A 23,895-nucleotide genomic window follows, 5' to 3' on the forward strand; every position below is an offset into this window, starting at 1 on the left:
TAGATTTATCTGGTGTGTTCTTTGTACATCCATTCTCTCCATATTTTAAGGTATAATTTACATACAAAAAAAGTTTACCATTTTTTAGGGTTCAATTTTTAGAGCTTTGACAAATACAAATAACCAACCCTACAATCACAATTTAGAATAATTCGATCATCCCCCTCAAATTCCCTGGTGCCCCTCTGTAGCCGGCCCTTCTCCGGAGACCTGCAGGCAACCAGTGATCTGCTTTCTCAATTACCTTGTTTCTTTTTCTTTTTCCTTCTTTTCGTAAACCTTGTTTAATCCCACCACATATTAGAACATATTGCAAAGTAATGAGTAAAACAATATGACACTGATATAAAAATAAAACTACATTTCAATGGGAAGAATGAAGAGCCAGGAATGGATTCTATACTGTAGAAAATTCTAAAAGGACGATGAAGGGCTTCAAAACGAGAGGGTAAGGCAGGACTGTTTAATAAGAGGTGTTTCAATAACTGGACAAAAATGTGGGAAAAAATAAGTCATACTTTGTGCCGCCCCCTGCAAAATAAAATGGACAAATACTGAGGAGTTAAATTTTTAAAATCAAATTCTAGGAAACTAGTAAAAATTTAAACAGACTTAATTGAGTTTGTGAATAGCTAAGTATTTCTGCTCTGAAGCAGCCCCCCCCCCCCTCCAATGAAAACAAAAATTAAAAACACAATCCCAATGAGGAAAGACTGACAAAATAAACTAGTAAAATTTAGTGCACACTGAAAAGTGACAGAATCCAGATTTAAGGAGAGCCACAAACAAGGGAAAACAATGACGGACAAAGGTGAAACTGCCTGAGGTGTCAGCCCATTCAAAGTCGCAGAAGCCAGGCCTGGCTCACACCCAGCTGGGGAGCAGGTCAGAGCTCCCCCAGAGGAAGTGGGGAAGCCTGCGGCGTTCACGAAAGCCTGTGCCGTCCTGCTCCTGCTCGCTGGGAGGCGGCCTAGACATTGGCGGGTGGCCTCAGGCAGGGCTCACTCAACTCTCCACCCCCACAACTCTGCGTGGGCCAGGACCACCCAGGCTCACGGTGCACAGACAGTCCTCTCCAGGTGCTCCAACGCCTTGTGGGCTCCAGGCGGGAGCTCTGAACTGCCCCCTTCCCTGTGTATTGAATAAGATTCTGGAGCCACTGGAGGATGTTGGACACCTCAGAGTGTCTGAACACCTAAGGTGTTCCAAGCATGTGATGCTGGGAATACAGCAGCGCTGAGTACAAAGTCCTGGCCTCAATGGAGCGTTTATCCTTAAGGGGGCATGTGTTAGGGGACTGGAAGACAGAATAAACAAATAAACACAGAGACAATTTAAAGCCAAACGCTATTTAAAAAAAATCAAAGCCTGGTTTGTGCAAGTGCTATCCAGAAAACAAGATTGTGCAAAGGTGTTTGGCAGTGGGGTGGGGTGAGGGTGGGGAGGAGGCTCGGAGCTTTGAAGGGGATGATGTCCTGGAAAGAGGCTGGCTCGAAAAGGGAGCAGGAAGTCAGGAAAACAGAGGCCTAGCCTTCTCTCTTGGGGTGATATGTTCAAGTCTCTAAGGCCTGTTGAGGGGAGGAGTGCTCCTCTGTCTCCCCCCTCCAGAGCAGGGGGGCCTGGGAGGAGCATGAATTCACCCCTGGCCTACGTTTGGGATCATGGTTTCTTTTCCTCCTTCCTAAGCCCTTACCCTTCCTCTTTAGGGCAGTTGTGCAACTGAATCTTACCGCACCCGCCAAACAGGGCAACCAATGGAGGGCGACAGGGCAGGGGCTGGTCCCCCTAGCAGTCTAAGGACTGGCTTAGGGGCGGAGAATAAAATGACTTCTTTTAAACATTTGATGTTTCACAAAGAGCATCACTGACAGGCCCTTCCATTCGTCGTGCCGTTTGTTTCTTTACTTTGGATGAGGGCACAGGGCGGGGAGCGGGTTGGCACAGTCATTTCTGGTTTAAGGCTTCTGAAAACTAGGCGTGGCCGGTGTGTGGGGCGGACGCACCAGGCGCCTATACCCGGTAGGGAAGCAGGCCCGTCTGCTGCGCACGCACGGAGCCCACCGGTCTGATTCCTTCTCCCAGACGAGGAGGGTTGCGGAGCGCCGAGCAGCTTCCAGTGCCAGGGATGCCCTAGCTTGGCTGGAGGTGCGGCTTCGCGCCACCGCCCGCTCCTGCGGGTGACTCCACTTTGGGCGTGCGGGAGGGTGAGGCTCGGCGACTAGGGGAAGGCGCAGGCTGCGGGACAACCGTACCTCTGCGAAGCCACGAGTGGGTGGGTCCCGCCCGGTGGGTCCCGCCCCGTGGGTCCCGCCCCGCGGAGCAACAGCTGCGGCTTCCGGTTCCGATGACAGCAGCGCCGGAAGCCAGAGCCGGGGCTGCAGGAACAGGTGGGAGCTGTGGGCTTCCGGGCCAGGAGGAATGGTGGGGACGGCGGGGCGCTCCGGGGAAGCAGAGGTGGGCTCGGCCGGGTTCCCAGGCTCCGAGTTTTCCCCAGGCACCGGCACCAGTCTACTCTTGGATTGGTTTTCTGCGCAGTCGTCGGCCGCGAGTCAGGAGCTGGAGTCCCGCAAACTCAAAGGAGCCTCGAAGAGCCACCTCTGCCAGACAGACAGTCGTCGGAACTCAGACTTCGCATCATAGTGCGACCTGGCCCGGTCCGAGGTAGCTCGGTGCGGACCAGGGGCCAGGCAGGGCATTCGAGCAGGATCTTTTGAAGAATGAGTAGGAGTTTGACAGTTATTTTGCCTTAATCAGATGAAACTCCCAGTAGGGGCTGCTCTCCAGGGAAAATGGTGAGCTTTTTCTTCTCTCCAGTTTTGGTTAATGACAAAAGATCGAAACTTCAAATAGAGATGTGACATGAAGAAAAGGAACAGGGCGATATGGTAGAGTGACTGGTGTGAGGGTGGGACAGAGTGGTCTAGGAGAGATTCTCTGAAGAGACTAATTTTGTATTGAAACCCTAATAAGTAGACAGCCGTGGGAAGATCTGGAAGAGTGTTCCAGGCAGAGGGAACAGCTAATGCAAAGGCCCTGAGGCAGAAATAAAGTCTCAAGTCGATGTAGTCAAGGATGGGAAAGAAGGCTAGTGTGGTTGGAGTATGGTGAGTGATGGGGAAAGTGGTAAGAGATGAGACTGGAGAGTTGGTTAGGCGTTCACTCACATAGAACCTTGTAGGCCATAAAAAAGGAGAGTTGCTTTTATTCTAAGTACACTGGGAATTTATTGGTTTTTAAGCAGAGGAGTGGTATGTAGGGTAGAGAATGGGTAGGGTGGGGGCTCCAGAAGTTGGAGTCAGTGGGCTGTCCAATTTCGTGTCAGGCAAAAGGGACCTTTCTGTGATTTGCATAAACTTCCCTTCTCCCTTCCCCCAGAAGGGGTACTCCTGTTTCAGGATGCTGAAGACTGGGTGCAAAAACCCAATGCATGTCTTTGGGGACTTTTAATATTTCACTCACTTCTCTTCCTGCGCACCCCCACAGATTTGAGCTCAGGCCCCCTAACCCAAGGGTTAGGAAATGGATGCACCATTTATTCAGCAAATGCTCACCGAGCACCCACTGTTGACCTGGCCCTGAGCTGGGCACTGAGCAGTGAGGAAGCACGAGAGAAACTGGACTCCAGACCTGAGAAGCTCACAGTCTAAGTGAGGAGACAGATGTGTGAACAGGCAGTTACAGTGCCACAGTGCTGACGACTCAGATGGGTGTGGTGTGGGTATCCTCCACAGAGGTTTGTGAAGTAGAGAAGGAGACAGGGAGATTTCATTGAGGACTTTGTGGGAGCTGATGACTAAACTGCATCTTTTGTTCTTCATGCTGAGAAGTGCAGAGGGTGCTCTGGACATAGGACCAGCTTGTACAAAGAAGAAAATGTACAGTGACAAAGAGCTTGAATGTCAAGCCATGGTAGGTTGAGTAAGGAGGTGGTAGGATCTGATGTTTTGCTTTGGAGGGATCACCCTGGTACATGTGAGACCTTGGGGAGAAAGGCTTGGGCAATGAGCATGAAATTCCATTGGATAAATAAGGAAGTTTGGCAAAGAGAAACACACACTCATCCGTCCTTGAGCCTGGTGAAGATGACCAACTCTGATTCATGAGGAGTGGCTTACCTTGGACAAGCTGAATTAGCCTCCTGGGCTTCTCAGATGGAATACCCGCAAGCAGTTCTGTTTTCCCAGTTCATTTATTTGCTAATTTTTTTTTTTTTTTTTGAGTCTTCCCAGTTCATTATACATTGAATTGGTTCATGCAGGGCCTTTTTCTCCTTTGTATTTATTTATTCCCTTTTATCCTCATTCCCCCCCCCCCCCCCCCGCCCCGCCCCCCCCCCCCCCCCCCCCCCCCCCCCCCCGCCCCGCACCACAGGAAACCACTCTGATATGTTTGGTGTATGTCTTTTTTTTTTGCAAGTGTCCTTGGTCTTATGAATATATTTTTAATTTATATAAGTACTATTCTGCCTAGAGTTCATTTTCTTTCTTTTTTCCCTTCAGTACCACGTTATTGGCGTTGCCATGAGTATATCTAGAATATGGTTTCTAAATGCTACCTGGGTTTCCATAGATGCATCCCCCTATACTTCTTTGACTTTTCAGTTCCCCCAGTGATGAGGCCCAAAGACTATCTCCACTCCTTACCGCAGCACTGGGATGAAAGTCCTTGTACCCATCTCCTTCCTCAGTCTTTATTTACAATTTCAAGATGCTGACCTGGGCTTCCCTTTGATAGTCCTGGTGTCAGCTGGTGTCTGACAGGGCCAGCTTATTTGACTGTGGTGAGGTCCTGACCTTTCTTGAGCTGTGTTTATTTTTGATAAATTGTGATCCTGGCTCCCAGGCACTCTTGGCAAACATTCTTTTGTGCTGCCACCTTTCACCTCACTGGCTCGTGGTGGATTTTCCTGCTTCTTGTCATCATTGTCGCTGTACATTTGTTTTAACCACAAACATTGGCCACTTTCCTTTCCTGGTGAGATGGTGGCCTTGTAGGCTGGTCCAGAGAGTGTGGGGATGCAACATGCTTCAAAGAAAGCTCTGGAGCCAGACTGTCCCGCTTCACTTCCCAGGTCCTCTACTTCCCAGCTGCGTGACCTTGGGTGACTTATTTAATCTCTCTGTGTCTCATTTTCTCACCTGCAAAGTTGCTCTAATAATTGTACCTACCTCATAGTGTTTTTGTAACAATTAATTGTTAATGCATGTAAAGTCATTAGAACAGTACTGACACATAATAACCCCCTACGAAATGTTAACTATTAATTGCAATAATAATTGTTTTCATATTGCAGACAGGAGTCCGTTATATTTTGCCCACAATGGCTCATATCCAGAGATAGGGTACAGGCATACCTCGTTTTATTGCATTTTACTTTATTGTGCTTCTAGATGTTGCATTTTTGTTGACATTGAGGCAAACTTTCCCTTAGCAAAAAGATCACAACTTACTGAAGGCTCAGATTTGGTTAGCATTTTTAGCAATAAAATATTTTTAATTAAAGTGTGTACATTGTTTTTTTTTTAAACATAATGCTATTGCACACTCAACAGACTATGATATGGTGTAAATGTAACTTTTATATGCACTAGGAAATGAAAAAAATTGTGTGACTCTTTATTTCGATATTCGCTTTATCGCAGTGGTCTAGAAACAAACCCGCAATGTCTCTGAGGTCTGCCTATATTTGTTGGGCATGTCTTCTGGACATCGTGATTACAAACTAGAGTGGTAGCAACAACCATAAGGAGAGATGGCACAAACACATTGCAAGGCTCTGGGTGCCGTTTTCCTGTCACTTGTCCCCTGGTTGGGCCGAGATTATGAGGCCAGGACTGAAGGTACTGGTGGGAATGGGCTGAGAGTCTGGTGGACCTGGAGAATCCCGATGGTCTCCATAGGCCCAGGGTTCTCCTTTCAATGTTACTCTGTACCCTTCTTTGAGAGCAGACAACTGGCTGGATTTGAGCATTTGAGAGCCCCCTTCTAGTCCCAAGGCTGGAAGGAAAGGGAGGGAACTGTCACCAACAATTTGAGGCTTGTCCATGTGTTTAGTGTCAAAGGCTGCTCTAAAATGGAGTGGAAGGGACTTAGGAAGGGGCCTTAGAGGTAGGAAAGGCAGATGGAAAAGTCAGCTTTCTTTCAATGGTATAGTGGAGGAGGCCCTTGTTACAACGAGAGGTGCTCTGGCCTGTGGAGGAAGAAGGCCTCAAACCGATCATCACTCAGTGATCAAACTGACATAGGAGGGCTGACTGGGGTCCTCATCAAGTGAGAGCCACATGGCTTGTGGATGAAGCTTTCCTGGGAAGGGTTGAATAGAAACATGGGCCATCTGAGTCACACGGATACCAGGCGGGTGCAAGACCTCCTGACCTCCCAAACCTGCCTGATGACAATGTAGACATGAAGCGACAATTTTGTTTCACCAGACATCACACATTGTTTCATGGGACAGCTGTTCGGGGAGATGACAGAATTCTGGGATGGTAGTGGTGGTTGTCACACGACAGTTCCAAGTATACTCAGTGACACTTAAAAATGGTTAAAAGGGTAAATTTTATGAATATTTGACCACCATTAAAAAATCATACTTAAAAAAAAAACAAATAGGGAGCGGGTGAGGGACAGCTGAAGGAGGTGACCTCAGAGCTGCCTCAAGGAAGATGAGGAGGTGAGGGGTGATGGAGGGCATCCTGGGGAGAGGGAGCAGCATGAACCAGGGCCCAGAGCCGTGAGTGAGTAAGGCTTCTGGCTGCCTCAACACAAGCTGCCCATCTGTGGGTGAGCAGTGGTGGAGACTGAGGCTGGGGTGATGGGCAAGGCCCATCGGAATGACGTGATTGACATTTGTTCCTTAGGTCGTGTTTCCAAATACCAGCCTTTCTAGGACACCTGCCACGACTTCTGTCATGGAAAACCACGTCCACTAATTGAAGAGCAGGCGGCATCAATGAATGTATGAAAATATGTAAAATACGAAAATAGGCAGTGTAGGTATGGGTTTCTGGTTAGTAACACCTGCTCAGTGCTCTATGGGGCCTACTCTCTCTTCTGAGTAAAATGAGATGAACTGTAGAATGAAAAGACATGAGAACAGTAATTTTCTCACCACGATTCAAAAAACCTCTGTCCTCCCCTTGGCACCCTGGGTGGCAATGATGGAGCTATGGACAGATATGTTGAACTGGGAATTTCTGAGCATCGATTCATGAAATGGGTGTGGTGAGGGGGTCCAAGAACCCTCCCTACCCCACCGTCTCCCCTCTGGCACAGGTGGGGCCTGAGACAGTGGACCCTCCTCTCACCCAGGCAGAGGCCACCATAGAGCATTGTGTTAGTGTGGAGAGACAGGTGGACAAGGTCCTACAGAAGTTCCTGACTTACGGGCAGCACTGCAAACAGAGCCTGGAGGAGCTGGGCCATGTGGGCCAGCTGTGGGCTGAGCTGGCCAGAACAGGTGGGTGTCCCTTTTGGAGCCCCACTCCTGCCCCTCTGTGGGCCTGCCTAGGATACCCTGAGGCTACTTGGTGACAGGGTCATTTTTTCCTACTCTGTCATTCCTTATGTATTTGTTACTTGGCATTCAACTAACTATAAGGAAGTTGTTTTCCCCTCTCCCTTATTTATTCATTTATTATCAATTCGTGCTCATAGATTCTTATTTTATTCAATGGGTAATCCATTACTATTGTTACATAGTTCAATGCTCAAATTATTTTAGATTTGACCAGAGGTAATCCCTGGTTCTTATGTCTTTTTTTTTTTTTTTTTTAGCTATGATTCACATTAAAAAACACCATTTTAATGTGTACAGTTCAATATTTTTTAGTGTATTTACAGAGTTGTATAATCATTACCATGATTTAATTTCAGAACATTTTCATCTCCTCCAGCCCCTGGCAACCACAATCTACTTTCTGTGATTTTTACCTTCTCAGGACACTTTTTTTCCTCTATAGAAAAAATTATCTTTATAATTATATTTTTAAATTACAGAACTCCAGGCTGAATATAATTAGACATACACACACCTGGGCACTTCATGCAAATAGATCATACAATATGTGGCATTTTTATCCTTTTACTTAGTATAATGTTTTCAAGGTTCATCCCTATTGTAGCATGAATCAGTACTTCCTTCTTCTTTCTGGGCTGGATCATATGATAACTCTCTGTTTAACTCTTTGAGGAACTGGCAAACTGTTTTCCAAAAGTAGCCCCAACATTTTACATGCTCACCAGCAGTGTAGGAGGGTTGCAGCTTCTCCACATTCTAGCAGGTAGCTTATTGTGGTTTCGCTTTGCATTTCTCTAATGACTAATTTCTCTAATGAGCATCTTTCGATGTACTTGTGGACCATTTATATATCTTTGTTGGAGAAATGTCTATTTAAATCTTTTACCCACTTTTTAAGTTGGGTTATTTGTCTTTTTATCGTTGAGTGTTGATACTAGCCCCTTACTAGATATAGATTTGCTAATATATTCTATCATATCGGTTGTCTTTTCACTTTCTTGATAGTATCATTTGGAGCACAAAGGTTTTTCATACTGATGAAGTCCAATTTATTTTTTCTTTGGTTGCTTATGCTTTTGTTATCATAGCTAAGAAACCATTGCCTAGTCCATGGCCATGAAGATTTATACCTCTGTTTTGTCTAAGAATTTTGTAATTTGAGTTCTTAACCACCTGGTCTTTGATACATTCTGAGTTAATTTTTGTATATGATATAAGGTCCAACTTCATTCTTTTGTATGTGGATATTCAATTGTCTCAGCACTGTTCTTTCTCTGTCTATGTCCTTTTGACATGGCCTATATTTTTATTTATTCTTCGTTATTGTTTTTAGCACTTCTTTATTTTCTGGCACAATAAGATATTCCTTAGAATCAGTCATTTCTACAAGTACCATGGTTCTTTTGGTGGGAAATAGTATTTTGAAACCATGATCTGGGTTATAATTATAGTGTCATTGTTTTTAGGTTCTTTAGCTCTCTCTCTCCCTCTTTCTTTTTCTTACATGGGTCGTACTCTCTCTCTCTCCTCTCCTCCCTACCCTCCCTCCTTCCCTCCTTCCATTTCTTCTTGTTGGTCACACCATGCATTAACGTTCATACCTCCAATTCTAATCCAATGTCACAGGGTTCTTCCTAGACTCTTCCACCCCTAGTGGTGTCTCTCTTTTCCAATAGCGAGAAGCCTAACTCCCAGCGTCATCGGTACATTTCTCATCTACTCAATTTCTATAATACGTAGAAAATATTTTCAGAATTGCTACACCTAGTGACCCTGAGAAAAACAAATCTACAAAGTAGTTCGTTTCCTTTTTATTTTTTTCAGAATACATGCACATGGAAAAGACTTCAAAGTCAAAAATGCTTACAGTGAAAAGAGTCTCCCTTTCACCCCCGATTCCCCGTTCCTATTCTTAGTTTCTCAGATGCCTTCCAGGCAGCATCTGTGCGCACGCATAGGTGTCACATATAAGTGTCTATTCCCCCTCCTTTTTGTACATACAGGGGAGCATAAAGCACATACTTTCCTGCACCTTGCTTTTTTCCTTACACAGCCTGTCTTGGAGATTGTTCTGTATCACTACATAGAATTCTGCCTCATTCTTGTACCATTATATGGTTATGCTGCACTGTAATAAAATGCCCAGTGTTCCTTGTTTGGTGACATCTGTTAATTGTGTGGAAAAAATGGCTTTCTCCTGCTGGTCTGAAACATCTCCATTGTCCGTGCTCTTGGTTAACAGGTAGTTATGGCTGCCGTGTGTTTACAGGGAGCTCGTGTCTTAGACGGAGATTTGTTGGGGCTGATGGTTGTTAGTAGGGTCCTGCGCTGGTGGAGCTTGGGGGATTCCAGGTTAAAAGACTTTCATTTCCTGAGAGTGTTGCTCTGTCCTAAAAGGAGATGTGGCTACGGAATGTGCAGTGTGGCCCTCTGTGATGGGGGGGTGGGAGAAGAGAGTGAAAAATGAGTGCCATGCCAGTGCTTAGAGTGGAGTGAGATTTTGCCCCATTGCCCTAGAATAGGTGGGTGGCCTAGCCACCAACTCCTGTATTTGTCAGGACTTATTCACTTACAAGTGGCAGAAACCCATGTCAGACTAGCTTAAATAAACACATGAACAAAGTGGGGGAGGAGGGGAGCTGCCTGGGTTTCTGGACTCAGCTAATGGAAATGTCCAGGCCAGCTGGATCCACGTGCCCGTGCTACCCCTCCATCTACTGTGGCTTCATTCTCTGGGTGCCGCTCCCCTGAGATGGCCACAGCAGCTCCAATGTGGCAAAATGAGGCTGTCTTCTAGGGCTTGGCAGAGCTGAGACGCTCCCTGGCCCTCTTGAGTCACATTCTCTTCCCTGAGCTGAGGTGATGCCATGTAGAAAAGAGACAGAGACGTTGGGCCTGAAGAAGGGTCCGATGCCCTATGTGCCCTCCTCTCCTCCAAGCCCCAGGTGCTCTTGGTGGTTGGTCTGGCTCCAGCCCAGCCACAGGGGTGGAAACCACTACAAGCCTAGGGTCCTGAGCCTGAAGTCCCTGAGCTTCCCTGGCCACCCCAGCCCTTCTGGTGTCCTCTGGGCTTATGAGAGTCATTCACATGGGGATAATGCTTTGTGGTTCAAAACCTCACACATGGCATCTCACTTAAGGCAACAAGGAGCCATCCAATGTGGCGGTGAGGAGCACAGACTTAAGATCTGTCACTGCTGTATCACCTGGCAAGTTACTCCTTCAGCTTCCTCAGGTACAGGATATGATTCTAACAGTGGTGAGGATTAAGTGGGCTGAAATAAAGCACTTACCCACAGCAAGTGCTTTGTCACCTTCATTTTACAGCGGCCTACAAGGCCCATGCTATCACCCCCTTTTTATAGATGAGGAAATGAAGACTTCAAGAGATGAAGCGCTGTCCTCTTGATCATCAGTTTGAAGTCACACAGTTAAAAATTGACAAGACCTGGAACAGAAGCTGATTCTTTCACTCCCAAGTCCAGGACTGCCTCCCATGCCCCAGGTGACATGCAGGATAGAGGGAGAAGGGACAATGTCTGCTCCTGGGTTCTGACTCACTGCCAGTGTTTCTCTGCAGCCCTCCAGAGGACCCCTCTCTCAGCCACCCTCTCCTTGGTGATGTCCCAGTGCTGCCAGAAGATCAAAGACACGGTGCAGAAACTGGCTTCAGACCCCAAGGACATTCACAGCAGTGTCTCTCGAGTGGGCAAAGCCATCGACAGGGTGGGCGTGTGGGTGCCCTGGGCAGAAGTGGTAATGCCTGGAGCTGGCATTCATGAGGCTCATCAGGAGGGCAAGTGTGGCAAATGTGAGTCACTGGGCCCTTGTCCTCAGCAGAACTTTGTGAGATTTGCCATGTTATCTCTGATGCAGTGTGGGACTCGCAAGCGAAGCAGCAGCAAGTTCTGCAGGTGGCCATCGTGGAGCACCTATACCAGCAGGGTGTGCTTGGTGTGGCCGAGGAGCTGTGCCAAGTAACGGCCCGGTGTGGGAGATGCTGGGACCTGCCGGTTCTGCTTTCTACTTGGTAGTTTTCTTTATGGTAGATGCCTGTTATTCTTGACATAAATTTATTTTCGAAAGGAACAGTCCCCACCCACCCTCCATAAGTAGAAGGTAGCTCTACAAATATACACGGTGAAAAGTGAAGTCACTCATTTCTAGCTAGAGTTGATTGCCAGCCAAGGTTCTGAGTCAAGGGACTGATACTTCTTTCTTACAAAGGGAGATTCGTAAAAAGACAGAGTAAGTAGCATGGTTAGATGTTAAAGACACACTGACAGTGAAAGTAAAAATGCTTTCTCTTAAAGAAACTGAGAGGATTGAAAAGGAATAATTTCTCCCTATGCTTCTCAATGCAGGTTCTGAGACTGTCTCCAGTTCCCCAGGAGAGTTGTGGTCTGCCTTGTGCGAGGCCAGCATATGGCACTCAGCCTCCTGGAATGGAGATGGAAATAAGAGGGGCCAAGTGGCTGGCAGGGACCATGGCTTCTCATGCAGACCCTGGCTCTCTCAAGCCTGTCCAGTAGATGAGGTTTTGTTACACTGGAGCAGAGGATTTTGGAAACACTGTCCTCCAGTGGTGGGATCACGCTGTCTCCACAAGAATCAACAGTGAATGAGGACCTGGATTTCAAGCGGCCTTTCTTGGAGTTGAATCGAATCCTGGAAGCTCTGTATGAACAAGACCTAGGGCTGGCATTGGAGTAAATTGGCCCTGGGGTGGGACAGTGGGGACAGGGCTTCTCTCATCCAGTGTACCTGATGTGCCTCCAGCCCTGTGTCCCAGCCTCACACAGGTGTCTGGAACCCACTACTCAGTCCCAGCTGCCCCAAGGCCCCTCCTCTCGTCCCACCTGCTCCACATTCAGCTGGCCCCTTTCTTCCCAGGTGGGCTGTCTCCCAAAGGCAGCACCTGCTCGAGCTCAACAGCCCCCTGGAGTTCCAGTTGCCAAGCACTCAGTACTTCCGGCCCTTTGCTTGGCTGCACCAGCAGGGTAAGTGGCCAGGGCTCCTGGTTGGATGCTGCTGGGCCCTGGCAGACATCGGCATGTTCCTAGAGTGGTGCTCCCGAGCCCGAGACCTCTGTCCCCTCCTTCCCGTCTCCAGGTGAACCCTAAACTCAAGGCTCTTCCTCCTCTGCCACACTCTTCTAGTTTTATCTCAGACCACCCCTTGTCTCCGACACCGGCTGCGTGGCACACCCGCGTGCAGAGCACACTGCTGGTGTGTGCCTACGACGCACGCGCCTGTGTGCTGCTCTGCCTCGGCATTGACTCTCTTGCCTAGAACTCCACTCATCCCTTTCGGACTCACTCAGCACCCTCTGTAGCATCCTTCCTGAACCCTCTTCCTTAACACTCAGGTCTGCAAACTTCAGCCTTCGTCACGGCTTTAGTTAACGACTCTACTGCTAGTAATGTTTTCCTATAGCTTCCCTCATATTTATTACATTACATCTTATTGAGAAATATACATCAAATTTTAATGAAATTTTAGCTAGGTATCTCCCGGAAATGTTTTTTAAAAGGGAGATTAGCTAGTGTTGGAGAATAGACGTGAGTGCCAACCCGATGCAGTCGGAGGGATGGGAAAAGAACTGGGACCCTGCCTCCCGGACGCACATGGTGGTGCCTGTCCTGGTCTCACATAAGCAACTCCATCGGAGTTTAGGGAAAATCAGTCTTACCTGAGGGTATTTCAGGCCTTGCTTGGCCAGGCAGGCACCGAGGAACCTCGGGGCTCAGCCTGCTCCCCATCCTGCTTCCACAGCCCTGCCACCTCTGGGGCTGGACCCTGAACCCCAGGGAGAGGCTGCCTTCTGGGCCCCTTGTGCATCCTGAGCTGCATCTGGTTGCCTTGTAGAAATCCAGGTGATGATGGGCAGTCTGGTGTACTTGTGGCTGGGCCTGAAAAAGTCGCCCTACTGCCACCTCCTGGACAACAGCCACTGGGCCAAGATCTACGAGACTATTTTTGATGCTTGTTCCCTGCTAGGGCTTTCCATGGAGTCGCCCCTCAGCATCAGGTACAGCCAGCGTGTGGGGCAGCATGAGGGGGAGGCTTTCAAGGGAAACAACTTGTTGAGGCCCTGCTATGGGCCAGGGACGGTGCTCAGTGCCTTCACAGCCTAAACTGGCTCTCAGTCATTCTTCCAGGTAGGAATTACCTGTTTTCACAGGCAGATAAACAGTTTAGGAAGAGCTGTGGCCCAGGGTCACCGTGAGGTTAGTGGCAGCGTCATGGTTCCTATTTTGAGGTCCCCATCTTGCCTGCACCTCATCATGGCTGGACTAGCACTAGACCCTCTGGGACTCGACGAGACCTGCATGGCTGAGTTACACTATCATGAACTTTCACTCAGAAAGTTCCTACGGTAACACCCTTCTCATGACTTCACAGTGACCTAGAAGCTAGTGGGACTATTATCCTCTCCTCACGGACAGGAAACAAGAGGTTCAAGGTGTTAGGGCCTCACACCCCTGTCCCTGCCCCGGAGCCGCACACTGCACCACTGTGGATCATGTCATAGTGCATTTTATTCAGACCGATTGTGGAGTCTCATGCTCTACTCAGTGTGGTAGACTCGTTATGGGACAGTGTTTCCCAGCAGGACACCATCTGCACCTCAGATAGGACTGCTCTGTATTTAGCACCTGAGGCTCCAACCAGTCACAAACCATCGTGAGATCTGAATACGCCCCCCATTTCTAAGTTGATATGCCCTAGTTGATAACCATTTATAGAGGTGCATTACGACAGCAGAGGTAGACAGGCTGATCAAACTGATTACTGTCCCTATCACACCAAGGACTTCTCAATGGTTTGAATGAATAGTTACATGCCTCCTTGATCTTTGTCTTTCTCATAGGTTGTTTTAGGGTACATTAGAATGATTCTCTAGAATTGGACACATATAACTATGTGTCCTAATTTTCAAGGACCAATTTGACCGTGTGCCACTTTAGAACTCTGTCCTGAGTCCCGTGCCAATGACAGTGTGCTGGTCCTTTGGTCTGTCCGCTGGGGTCCTGGTCTGGCCACTCCAGCCCCTGCTCTTTGTCCCGCGGCTTCACCTCTGGCTGTGTGGCGCTGCCAGTGCTGATGTCAAAAACGTGATTCAGCAGAGGCAGTGCACAGGGATCTGGAGTCACCAGGATGAGTAGTTACTGGTGAGTCCTAGCAGGGGGAGGTGGGCAGAAGGCGCCGGGGAGGACAGCCACAGCCAGAAGTGGGACTCACCTGTCAGCTGGCCTCCCCAAATATTGAACTAGGCATGAAGTGCTGGTACCACTCTGTGTTCGCCTGCCCCATCCTCTGCCAGCAGACCATGGATTTCAACCCTCCCATCAGGCTCATCTGTGGCCACATTATCTCCCGAGATGCACTCAACAAGTTCATTAATGGAGGAAAGTAAGTTCCCCATGCTCTGCTCCTTCTTGGCTTGGCTCTTCTGCTGGCCTGCGCTTGAGACATTCTTGGTTCTCATCCCTTTGCAGGCTCAAGTGTCCCTGTCCCATGGAGCAGAACCTAGCAGATGGGAAACACATATTTTGATTCCTGCCTTGGAAGGAACTTTACTTAAAAGGGTTTTCACCCGTGAGCCTTGCTCTGTCTCACAGGGGTGGTTGTCTTCAGTAGATGGTGGTTCTTTTCTGAGCAACTGTGAGTGCAAACACAGGCAGGGGCTAAAGAGGGAGATGAACAACCTGGACTGGGCAGCTAGTTCCTTGGCTGGAAGGGCAGGGAGACAATGGTCTCTGTCCTCCTGCTTATATCTGTCACTGACTTGGTAACAGGTGACAGAGGAGCAGGGGACTTGGGCAGCAGGAGCACTCCTCCATCCCTGAGCCAGGTCTGTCAGGCCAACACTGTGTCCACTCCTTCTGTATAGCCTCACAACTGTGTATCTACTGCCCACTGTAAATAGTCTGGGTTAGAAATGAATGCCAGTTTTACAATGTTGAGCAAATATAGTCACAGGCTTTCTTCTTCCTTTGCCTGCCTTTAGCTTCACTGACGAAGAATTACTACATGTCCGCTGTACACAGGTACTGGGCGTGGTCTGGCTGCTGCTGCTAGTGGGAGTGTGGCAGCCGCAGTGCCAGGCGAGGAAGAACTCACTACTTACGTATTAGAAATCAGAATGGGGAACTTGGGGAAATGAAATGACTTGCATGACAGGGCTCAAAGCTTGGAAAGGATAGTGCTTGGGGCTTAAACCTGATCTGACTTTCAAGTCCAGGGTCTTTCCAGTTTATTCCGGGGCACCTAAAGCCTGGCTGCTGTGTGTACCGAATCCATGCTGGGCCTTTGAGAGTAGGCAGGAACATTCAGTCGGAAATGTTTGAAGGAACTGGGGTACCAGGGCCATCATGCCAAGCAGGAGATGGCCTGGGGTTTTGTATTTAGCTTCCTATTCCTATTTAAAATGTCCTATGTGGGTGGGCAAATTGCTTCCATAAGCTTCCCAGTGGCACTTAAGGCTCAGGGAGGAAGGCGAGAAATGGGGTGTCCCCACTGGGGCTGTAGGCTTCCACGCAGTGGGTCTGGACTCAGCTCCCACCTACTCTGGAAGTCGGAGGTGAGAACTCGGGGGTAGACAGCAGTCTGTTCTCAGCTAGAGTCTAGCACCAGCCCTGGTGCCGGGCGTGAGCATTGAACACTCTTGAAGTCTTTTGGCTTCTCTGGTGAGAAAGGCTGCTCGGCTCTTTCCTGCCCACTAGCTCCTTGGCCCCACCAACAGCTGCTTCTTAAAAAAAAACACCCACAGACTCATCACATTTAGTCTTAGCATTTACTTCCCCCACAACTCATCCCCGGAAATGAATGCCAGGAAACCTAAGAGGAAACAGCACTGATGGAGAAGATGCTGGCTTTGCTTTCATGAAATAGCTGTTGGAGCTATTTGGGAAAAATACCTGCTCAGGGACTGGGAAGATGCTGTGAGTGGACAGCAGGGGGTGTGGCTGGTTGGCCCACTGCCAACCCAGCAGCTTCCAGAGCTGAGGTACAGGTTGCTGCCAAGCCTCTCACATGGGTAGGGGCAGGGCTCGCACTTCCTCCAGGCATTCTTCATAGGCCTCCTGGTATTCCTCATGGGGCTTGACCATTATCACGCAGGTAGGCCGCTTGGAACCTGCGGCTGCACCCAGGTCCTACAGAGGAGAAAGAAGGGCCGTTTGGGAAAAAGGTCACATAACTTATAAGCCAGAGAGTCACAAACCGATGACCCATTGGCCTAATCTGGCTCACAGACATGTGCTTTTCTGGTCATCATTATATTTAACCATTTTTCTGTTTAGAATAAAAAAGTGCAGCTCACGTAGGAATGCTTTGTTTTCTAATTTGACATTTTCAGCAATCGAACTACTAAACTACTAAAAACTATAAACAGAATGATATCAGTTGTTTCCTGAGACTATCAATATACTACAGCAATGAGAAAATAATAATAATAAAACGAGATATTTCATGGCAAACTTTGGAAGTAAGGTTAGGACTGTAATCTGTGAATTATCTCAAAGCAACTGGGAAAGGGGTTAAAAACATTTCGAATTGGTTGCTATCATTTCAATTCAGCAGCAAACTTTCAAGTGGTCCAGCAACATTGGGCCTACATTCCTACATGGCAACTACGAAAGGGCTCCCGTCCAGAGGGGCTGCCCCCTTAGAGGGAGGTGGAGGCTATGCTCTCTAGGTCCCTGCTATTCACCATTGCCTGTGCCCTCGATCTGGCTCATGCTATGTAAGGAGGTCAGATACAGATCCCTGAAACACCCCCTGAGCACTGCACTCACCCAATAGGACTGGCTTGGGCAGAGCATCTCAGTTGATGAAGCACATCCCCATATACCTTGTTTTATTTTCGCAGGCCACAGAAGAGGGAATTCCCATTGTATAAGAAGGAAATATAAGTGCAGAGAGGTAACTTATCTGTAGTCCCCCAACTAGGAAGCAGCAAGGCCAAGGATCCATCCAGGCCCATCTTAACTTGGAAGCGGGTGCTCTTTCCCACTATGGCCTGTCACCACAGCCCCATCCCAGCCCCACCTCCTATGCTGACCCAGGTTGGGGCTCGAGTGTTCCTTACCGTTTTAGAGGGGATATAGATGTAGGGCAAGTTCCGGTCCTCACACATAACTGGAAGATGGCAGTATACCTCGACAGGCAGCGTGTCTCCTGCCAAAACCATAATCCTGAACCGAGAGAAATACTGTCATTACTAACTTGCTCATTTCTTCTTTCAGTCGGAAGTACCATATCCAGACTGGGCCTTAGGGTTAGACATGGATAAGATGGCCCCTGCCCTCAAGGAGCCCAGTTATTAATGTGCGTCTTCCACCCTCTGAAAGTGTGTGCAAATTTATGTTTGGTGACTGCATTCTTCTGGGGAGGTGATCTCTAGTTCTTGGCAACGAATAAATGCCACAAAGTGTGATGAGTGGTCACACTGGGACAGATGAGTCATGAGTAAGTCAAGAAAGGAATCAGGAGGCCATACTTGAACAGAAAGCTGAATGATGAATGTCTGCCAGGCAGCCCATGGAGGGACAGGGGGCGGGGAAAACATTTAAGGAGAATCAGAATGGCACCAGATACACAGAGGCTGGCCGATGGCAGCCTGGGGTGGCTTTGGAATCCAGGATGGAGACAAGAAGGCTAAAGAGGTAGGTAGTGGTCACACTCAAGGGCCTTTAGTGCCAGGCTAAGAAGCATGGGCTCAGTCCCAGAAGTGACAGGGAACCAATGAAGGCTTGCCAGAGTATCCTCAGCTAGGGCTTAGCTGGCAACATGTCAGGGCTCTGGAGCAAGGGCTTCAGGAGCCCCAAAGACACAGAAGGAAGAATCTGTACTCCAGGGGCAAGATGAAAACACCAAACACCACGAGAGAGCTCTTGGTTCAAAGCACTGGGTCTACACTCTCCCAGTTTGTCTTTGAGGGCTGGGCTCGCCTCCTCTGTAGGCTCCGCCTCTTTAGTAGCCTTTAAATGCTGGTGCTTCTCACAGCCTCCTCCTTGGCTGCCCTCTCAGTACCTTCTGGCTGACCCCATCCACGGCCATGGCATCAAGTGCCATCTATGTGCTGACAACTCCTACAACTCCCAAATCTATTCCCTTCAGCCTGGCTCCCTCTCTTCTAGGCTTGCGGCCCATATAACCACCTGCCTATTTGACAGTTCTACTGGGGAGAAGGGATCACAATTCTAAAAGGCACCTCAAAAACTTGCCTGGAACTGAACTCGTGATCATCCCACAGAAATCGAGCCCCCTCCACTGTTCACCTCTGTCTGTTCAGCTGGAATCTGTACTTACTACACCATATCTGAAAGCCTTCTTGGACCCATTCACTTTAATTCCCTCCATTTCTGCCACTGTCTCTTCTAGACTATGGCAGCCTCCTAACTCAATTTCTCTAACTACTCTTGTGCCTCTGATCCCTTCAAAAGTTACCAGAAAAATCTTAAGGTATAAACATAATTACGTCACTCCCTGGCTTTAACTCTCAATGTCCTCTTTCAGTACAAAAAAATTACTATGGCTCACAAAGCCCATGAGGAGGTAGCATTTCTGCCCACCACTAACTTATCCTGCCCTGGGACCTACTTCCTTCTGGCAGGACCAATTTCCCCCAAACTAATCCCTGTATCTTCAGATCTCGGCTATACCCAACGAGGTCAGACTCTCCATTGAGCATCGAGTCCCCCCAGCAATATTTATCTCTTGAGCACCTACAAGGTCCCAGACATTTCTGGGGATGAAGCAGGGAGAGGCTTTACCCTATTCTCCAAGAGCTTACTGTCTGGCCTGAGTGGGAGATACAGGGAATAAAAATGCAAATGAGTTTCAGGTTCTGCTAAATACCAGAAAAGAAAGATGTATGGTAATGTAGTCATTCTCACTGCACCCTATACTTTTCCTTCATAGTTATCTATCATAACCTTTGTGTGTGGCATTATTTGATTAAAGTAATTGTCCATGTAGCACAGTGTCTGAAGAGTGGACACTCAAGTTGGCTTATTCGATTCACTTCCCCTGGGACTCACTTTCCCCTTGGTGTCCCTTTGAACTGAGGTAAGTGAGGTGATGTAGCAGTTGGCTGTATTAAAAGGAATTTACTGACTGCTTGGTTGTCTTCTAATAGAGTTAGTACTTTTACCGATTTTTTACCGAGTACTTACTAAATAGGGATGTCTTCACTACTGTTTAGAAATGCAAAATCCAACGGGAGGGAGTTCTTACCCTTTCTCGCCTTTGTTGACAAACTTCTGAACCTCCTTTACCCCGCGCCGAATCTGCTTCTGCTTCACGGCTGCAACGACAGAAGAGTTAGTTGAGGGTCCTCAGCCTGCCACCCGCGCCCCCTCTGGTCACCGCGCCGCACCTTTCTTGATGCATTTGTAGAGCTTCCGCGTGAGACGGCGAGAAGCCAGGGGCTGCGCGATGGGGTTCAGATTCACCAGCAGCTCGTGGTAAGTGCGCTCCCCAGAGCACGCCTCCGCCTGAACCTCCTGCCCCTCCGGATCTCCCTTTATTTTGGTCATCACAGCAGCTGCGGGAAACGATTAACCAGTAGGTGACCCACGCGGCCCGTACTTCAGGAGTCACTTCCGGGTCATCTGCCCCGAGGAAAGCCGCCCAATACCACAACCAATTAGGAAACGAGGTCTCGAACTCAGACCAATCGTTAACGATCAGCTCCTAAAATAGAAAACGGAGGGGGCGGTGTCTCGGCCGCAGGGGCGGGGCCACTCCCCCCACTAAGAGCCGGGGCAGAGCGAATTAGGGGCGGGGCTCCGGCTGCCCTCGCGGGCCCTGCAGGAACCTGAGGCGAGAGGCGGAGCCCGGAGGGAGGCGGGGCCTGGCGGGAGGCGGGAAGCTGGGAAGTGACTGGGGTACCGCTGGGACTGGTGGGAATTCGGCGTCACCAGTACGCACTAGGAGTGGGAGCAGGCGGTACCTGTGGGGCGTGACCAAGTCTAAGGAGGGGGTGGTTCCCTGCTAAACTGCTGCCGCTGCGACCCGCGGCGGAGAGAATGTAAAGTAGACCAGCGCGGTTCCAAACCTCTTAAAATCTGCCCTCTCAGACGGGCAGCGCGCAGCCTGGTCAGGTCCTGAGCTGGTACTGGCTGGTAAAGCCGACGCTATTAACGGCTTCCTCCGTTCTTGCACCATTTCTACACTCTGCTTTCTTTTTGCGTCCCGGTCCCTCTTCCGCAGGGATCTGCTCAAATGTTACACACAGGACGAGGAATCCCCTGATGGCCACCTTATCTAAAATCGCAGTCCCTCTGACCCCTCCTTTCCTAACCCTTATACCTCATAGTTCCACCGTCCTCTGGCATAACACACGGTGGGCATAGTGGAGACAGCTGGCTGAGGAGAAAAGCTGTGGACACTGGGGGAACCGCACTCCGGGGTAACGTAGGGATAGCTCTTGGGTAAATGCACAGTTCACAGTTATTGTAGATGATTAGTGGACTGTGATGTTGGGGAGGCAACCAGGCCTAGATTGGGATGGATCTTGTTATCTCTGACTTATATCTTTCATTGTCTTGAAACACTGGATGGATATTGATTAGATAATTGCCGCAAATTAATTGTCTTTGATTATGCAGTGGAAAGCCTGCCATTTCTGTGGTGGAGGAACAGGCCAGTAAGTGGAATTTTAGAAGTCTGCAGGTACCGTGGGACCACAGGTCAGTTAAGCCATCTTTTAGGATGTAGTTCCATAGTGTAATGGTTAGAACATCTGCTTTACACGCAGAAGGTCCTGGATTCACATTTCCAGGAGAGCTATAGTCCCCTATCTATGGCCATGCCACCCTGAACAAGTCTGATGTCTGATCTCAGAACCTAAGTAGGGTAGGGCAGGGCCTAGTACTTGGATGGGAGACCACCTAGGGAGACCAGGTGCTGTAGGCATAAATAATAATAAGTTTTTAAAAATTGATCTTTTAGGGGATAGATAGAGGGGAGGAGGATTTGAGGGGCTGGAAGAATGGGGTGAAGGGTTAAAGAAGTACAATTTAGTAGGTGATAGATGGCTATGGGGATTGCGAGCACCACATAGGGAATGCAGTTAGCAGTATTGTAATGGCTAGGTGGAGAGCCAGAGGAGAGGAAGAGTAATTAGGGGGATCATTGTATAAACTACATAAATGTCTAACCAATGTACTGTTTTAATTACTTGAAACTAATAAAATAAAATAAAATAAAAATTGACCTTTTAACCCTGTAACTAGCCATTAAATAAAAATAGAATAGATTTTTTAAATTTAGTATTTTAATAAGAAAAATTAAGATGTGATTCATCCTAATCTTAGATCTCAACTAATTTCACAGAGAAATATATAAACCAAACAATGAAAATACAATATATAAACAATATAAAATAATTTGAAAGTAAACAAAGTTTGTATACACAACATAACCCAAAATTGACCTTTTAAACTGTGTTCACTTTGGAGTGAAGATAGCCCTTTCTACGCTTTAGGACTAGCTTTAGGGCTGGTGGTTACTGTCAGCTTTACGTGACTGTCCACCCAGAGCCCTCCTCAACTTCTCCCTCCTCCAGGGTCCTGCACTGGCAGTTCTGGCCCTCTGAGCACACAGCTGACAGGGCTCTGCTGCAGGATGCTTTTCTGTTCCTTTTTCAGAGTGGTGGTGTTCCTGCGAACATTTTCCATATTGTAGGACAGATGACAATGTATCAGGGTCACAAAGGGCAGAGGTTCTGCCAGGTATGTTCGTGGGGCCTGACGAACTCTATCTAGTAGAGAATTTCTTCCCTGGAAATCTTCTTCCTCAACTCAAAATTTCTTCCCCGACTTAAGCAAATGTGCCTCAGATATGAAGGCCTCTCATTTCTTATACATAAGGAGGAAGGAATAACTTTTATGTCCGAACATACGACATGTAATATCTCACCCAGTGCTCACAAAGAATACCTTTATTATTTCCTGAGGCTTGTAAAGGTGGATAGCTCTGTCCACCTTACAAAGCTGGATTTTAACCCAGGTCTGCTTGTCTCCAAGCCTGTGCTCTGCTCATGCCCTGTGACTTGGCATTCGACATTAGCTCAAAGGTCATAAAACATGGCTAGATAGTGAAAGTGTAAGAAACCTGGCCTTGTCAGGTCACAAGTGTTAGCTTTTTGAGCGATAAGACAATGAAGTGCCAAAAACAAATATGTCGTCAGTAAACCACACCATGTATTTCTAACACCAGTCTCAAAGATGTGTTCCAGATCCAAGGTGGTTTATGTAATTTTACAGTTTTTGTTCAAATGGCCACTCGAGCTCAGTTGAGGCATTGCAGAGAGGGCGAGAACAATCAATTTTAGGACATTTCATTACTTCACAAGGAATCCCCACACCCTTTAGTTATTACCCTCCGACCCTCTCATCTTCTCTAGGTCTAAGTAAGCACTAATCTACTTTTTGTCTCTATAGATGTCCCTGTTCTGGATATTTCATAGAAGTGGAATCATATAGTATGTGGTTTTCTATGTGTGACTTCTTTCACTTAGCATAATGTTTTCAAGGTTCATCCACATTGTAGCCTGTGTCAATGCTCCATTATCACATAACATTCCATTGTATGTTTATACCATGTTTTATCCATTCATCTGTTAATGGACAGTTGGGTTGTTTTTACCTTTTGGCTATTGTGAATAGTGCTGCTATGAACATTCATGCACAAAGTTTCGTGTGGACATATGTTTTTGATTCTCTTGTATATATTATACCTATAAGTAGAATTGCTGTGTCAAATGGTAACTCCATGCTTAACTTTTTTGGGGAACTGCCAGGCTGTGTAAAATGGTGGATGCACCATTTACACTTCTACCAGCAGTGTACAAGGGTTCCAATTCTCCACACTGTCACCAACATTTCCTGTTACCTGACTTTTTCATTACTGTATAGTAATCCTAGTGGGTGCAAAGTGGTATTTCTTAGAGATTTTGATTTGCATTCCCCTGATAGCTAATGATGCTGCGCTCTCCCCATTTAAGCCAAAAATATTCACTATTAAGTTTTTTGTATACATGTGCAAATATATACATACAAATGTTTATTTATATACATTAAAAATATAATATACTATTCTGGCAATTTATCTCTACTTATCCATATATCTTGGGAAAATTTTCTGTTTCCACCATAAAGATAAATCTTTTAATGCATCATATTGCATCATAGGAATTGCCGTAACTACTTTAGCCAGCCAGCCCTTTCTGATGGACTTGAGTTTGTTTTTAGTGTTTTTACTATTTTGTTAAGTTTGCAATGAATATTGGGCAATATCTTTGGTACTTTTGTGAGCTTATCCAAGGATAAATTCCTAACAGTTATAATTTTGACACATGC

General features: G+C 47.5%; 2 protein-coding genes across 2 annotated transcripts; one reads left to right on the forward strand and one right to left on the reverse strand.

Moving 5' to 3' along the window:
* The first annotated feature begins 7,215 nt into the window (after window positions 1-7,215).
* On the forward strand, window positions 7,216-15,079 carry RMND5B (required for meiotic nuclear division 5 homolog B). The gene is given in 10 exon segments (XM_036225069.1): window positions 7,216-7,459; window positions 11,100-11,249; window positions 11,360-11,493; window positions 12,125-12,228; window positions 12,413-12,519; window positions 13,388-13,550; window positions 14,572-14,627; window positions 14,630-14,694; window positions 14,772-14,935; window positions 15,022-15,079. Coding segments are annotated over 10 exon segments (1,245 nt in total).
* A 1,221-nt stretch (window positions 15,080-16,300) lies between these two features.
* Window positions 16,301-20,140, reverse strand: NHP2 (NHP2 ribonucleoprotein). Its single transcript, XM_016158416.2, has 4 exons — window positions 19,908-20,140; window positions 19,766-19,835; window positions 17,616-17,721; window positions 16,301-16,680 (listed from the first exon to the last, which is right to left on the reverse strand). Exons 1-4 carry the CDS (start codon window positions 20,065-20,067, stop codon window positions 16,555-16,557), a joined length of 462 nt encoding a protein of 153 aa, XP_016013902.1. The 5' UTR covers window positions 20,068-20,140; the 3' UTR covers window positions 16,301-16,554.
* Between the last annotated feature and the right edge of the window lie 3,755 nt (window positions 20,141-23,895).

This window comes from Rousettus aegyptiacus, unplaced genomic scaffold (genome assembly GCF_014176215.1).
Source record: "Rousettus aegyptiacus isolate mRouAeg1 unplaced genomic scaffold, mRouAeg1.p scaffold_m13_p_7, whole genome shotgun sequence".
NCBI classification, from domain to species: domain Eukaryota; kingdom Metazoa; phylum Chordata; class Mammalia; order Chiroptera; family Pteropodidae; genus Rousettus; species Rousettus aegyptiacus.

Coding starts and splice junctions, on each gene's coding strand:
- NHP2 (XM_016158416.2), bottom strand. CDS start 20,067: ATGACCAAAATAAAGGGAGATCCGGAGGGGCAGGAGGTTCAGGCGGAG. Junction 17,722..19,765: donor GTCAACAAAGGCGAGAAAGG/GTAAGAACTCCC, acceptor CTCTCGGTTCAG/GATTATGGTTTTGGCAGGAG. Junction 16,681..17,615: donor TCTATATCCCCTCTAAAACG/GTAAGGAACACT, acceptor TCTCCTCTGTAG/GACCTGGGTGCAGCCGCAGG.